Source organism: Rasamsonia emersonii (assembly GCF_000968595.1).
Source record: "Rasamsonia emersonii CBS 393.64 chromosome Unknown ctg1118621760924, whole genome shotgun sequence".
NCBI lineage: Eukaryota > Fungi > Ascomycota > Eurotiomycetes > Eurotiales > Trichocomaceae > Rasamsonia > Rasamsonia emersonii.
Window position 1 is genome coordinate 1 of NW_013562691.1, and position 2,637 is coordinate 2,637.

The 2,637-nt window shown below is 51.2% G+C and overlaps 6 protein-coding genes across 6 annotated transcripts; 2 read left to right on the top strand and 4 right to left on the bottom strand.

Annotated features, from left to right (window-relative positions):
* Window positions 1–146: 146 nt before the first annotated feature.
* Window positions 147–470, bottom strand: T310_8842 (uncharacterized protein; the record flags this gene model as incomplete). The annotated part of the gene is made up of 1 exon (XM_013468495.1): window positions 147–470. A coding segment is annotated over one exon (324 nt), but the record flags the coding sequence as incomplete, so codon positions are not given.
* A 318-nt stretch (window positions 471–788) lies between these two features.
* T310_8843 (uncharacterized protein) lies at window positions 789–1,073 on the bottom strand (the record flags this gene model as incomplete). Its single annotated transcript, XM_013468496.1, has 1 exon — window positions 789–1,073. A coding segment is annotated over one exon (285 nt), but the record flags the coding sequence as incomplete, so codon positions are not given.
* A 49-nt stretch (window positions 1,074–1,122) lies between these two features.
* T310_8844 (uncharacterized protein) lies at window positions 1,123–1,506 on the bottom strand (the record flags this gene model as incomplete). Its single annotated transcript, XM_013468497.1, has 1 exon — window positions 1,123–1,506. A coding segment is annotated over one exon (384 nt), but the record flags the coding sequence as incomplete, so codon positions are not given.
* Window positions 1,507–1,581: 75 nt separating this feature from the next.
* T310_8846 (uncharacterized protein) lies at window positions 1,582–1,863 on the bottom strand (the record flags this gene model as incomplete). Its single annotated transcript, XM_013468498.1, has 1 exon — window positions 1,582–1,863. A coding segment is annotated over one exon (282 nt), but the record flags the coding sequence as incomplete, so codon positions are not given.
* Window positions 1,714–2,112, top strand: T310_8847 (uncharacterized protein; the record flags this gene model as incomplete). The annotated part of the gene is made up of 1 exon (XM_013468499.1): window positions 1,714–2,112. A coding segment is annotated over one exon (399 nt), but the record flags the coding sequence as incomplete, so codon positions are not given.
* Window positions 1,959–2,264, top strand: T310_8849 (uncharacterized protein; the record flags this gene model as incomplete). Its single annotated transcript, XM_013468500.1, has 1 exon — window positions 1,959–2,264. A coding segment is annotated over one exon (306 nt), but the record flags the coding sequence as incomplete, so codon positions are not given.
* Window positions 2,265–2,637: the final 373 nt, after the last annotated feature.

Sequence of the window (2,637 nt, forward strand, 5' to 3'; positions counted from 1 at the left end):
TTTTTGGCTTCAGGTTGCCAGGACAAAGATTGGATTATCGATGTCATAGTAAGCAACATTAGTAGACTTCGTAGAAGCTTCAATGGTTTTTTTTCTTATTCTTGTTATTATTGTTGGTGAGGTTGTTGAGGTTGTTTCTTGCCCTGTCAATCTGTCTGGAAATACGTATCTTGGGTATATATATCTATCTCTCTCTCCGAGAGAGAGAGAGGAGGGGTGTATTCGTAGCTATTGAGGTAATAATTCTTATTATCTGTTCCGTGTTTTGTAGTTAGAGTAGTACAGTACAAGGATGAGTCGAGTCCTAGGACCGTGATAACTTTTGATGTGCCTTGACAACATACTCCTTGGGTATGGAGAGCTAAGTACATCCTACCTGGATGCCTATGGAAGGACGCTTTGTACTGTATGTACAGTACATACACAGGTACAGTACATGTAGTTTCTCCTACATACAGTAGATTACTATACTATAGGCATAACTACGCACAAGGCAGTCATGTTGCGTCATTTTTTTACTGGACTACGGCAGTCGAGTACTGACCTGGCTATCGTGGCTCCAACCTAGATGGTTATTATTTAACTCTGGTCTATTTAGTCTTTCTCCGCAATCTATTTAATCTTATATATATAGTTCAGTTCAGTTCCCACGATTTGTCACGTTTAGTCTGTTGCTACCTAGGTACTAACCTTGGTAGGTACTGGGTACTCTTAGTCTATTGCTACTCTGTAGGAGTAGTAATGGTCAAGATTAGACCACCCACTGCTTCAGGGAACGAGGGATGATGTCACTGAAGTTGCTCTGAGCAGGGAGTTCTCCACTTGTTTCCATATACAATGGCTGAGTAATAGATCCCTTGCATGAGTGAAGAGTAGTCTGTCTGACCTGCCTTGAGGCGTGGCTTCGTCATCACGTGCACTGGACGGAGTGTACGGAGTACTCGATGCGGTCCTCGAGGTAGTGTACGTACATACTGCGTACAGCACATGCAGTTCTCCGTGGAATAGTATACGTATAGTATACGTCTTCTTTTATCCTGCTCCGGATCCATGGTGCTGCTCATGGATGCTGCTCATGGTGCTGCTTTCATAATATTATCTGTTCTCTGCGGCCATCCGGAGTTATGGCATCGCTGCAGGGGTATCCCCAGCAAGTTGAGAAATTGCCTGACTGATCGTCAGACAGTCAACGACCCGGGTCCGTACCTGACTATTGAGTGATATATCTGTGCTTCGACATGGTTTGTAGTTCTCTTCGGCGAATATTTTCTTTCTGTTTCTCTGAAGATCCGATCCCGATCCGATCGCGATCCAGTTGGACCTGACTCCAATGAACGGTGGGTGCACAACCGACAGGTTCCAATGGTTGGGCCATCGTGGCATCAACAGTGGCTGACCTCGACTATTCTGTCCTGTCGAGGTGACTCGAGTTGACTCGAGTCGAACTGGGGTTAACTGGGGGTTTATCCTTGGATCCGGATCCAACACGTAGCCTGCCCCAGCGTGCTACTGTACCTCGCCAGGACGGTTATGGACGAGTGCTTGTTCTGTCCAGGCACAGATAGTGCTCTCCTTACCCCATCAGTGCACAGGTGGGTCGAGATGCAAAGATAAGGTGGGCAATGAGGGCGCTGCAAGGGCCACCTCCATCAAGTTATCAACTCTTGACGGATTGCCAAATCTGCTGGTGAGGAATCGACGTGATTGGCCTGATTTGCACTCCCTTGTCAGGGCAACGTGTACTCTGCACTCCTGCAGCGAGGTGGTATCTCCTGTACTCCGTACCCTGTATCTCCTGCTATCTCCTCCTTTCCGGGTCCCTGCATCAAAGACAGGAATCGACCCTCGAAGCAGCGCCTGGTGTCACTCTGCGGCAGGTGGCGGAGTCGCTTCGATAATCCCGCCGTAGGCATCAGGCTTAGCCTGCTGGTCGATACTGGGTCGAGCATAGTGGATGATACGCTGCCTGTGCTCGGTATCGCACAACGGCCGGTGAAACAGGATCGCGCATCATGTGCCGCGGTGGGCCGCCAAGCTCCGCCGAATCCTCTTCCGCTTTGCCCCAGTTGCATCGTCTGCATCTTCTGCACTCGACGTGTCGACCAGCGATGATCAATGAACTGGTAACCTGCAGCAGGCGTGTCATATCCTCGAGCAGCCTGCATCGAGTTCACGACGCTAACGTGGCCGTTGACAGAGCCCGCGTTCCCCATGTGCCGATGCACTCCGGTGACGATCGCAGACCGGTGTCGCGCCATCCGTGATCGCACCTCTCAAGTGTCGTCCGGTCGATACGTCAGGCCGTGGGCAAGGGTCGGCATCCAGGGTTCGTCTGACTCGTAGGGAGAACGATGGTTCGTGTCGCGACCCTGGCTAGGGCGCCTGCTGCTGCGTATACAGTCGCAATGGAATCCAGGACGGTAGCATGAGAAGGGGGCCTGAGCCTGGACGGCCCCTTCGTAACGACGTGCAAGATCAACCAAAGCGGCAATAATCAATCATGGCTCTGGCATCCACGTGTCCAGGGGCCTCTCCTCCCTCCTCCGAAATCCCTGCATCTGGCCCGTTTCCGTATGGACGAGTTCACTTCTCTCTCTCTCTTTGGCCCCACTGGCGGGCGAGGAGTGCCTCCCCTTC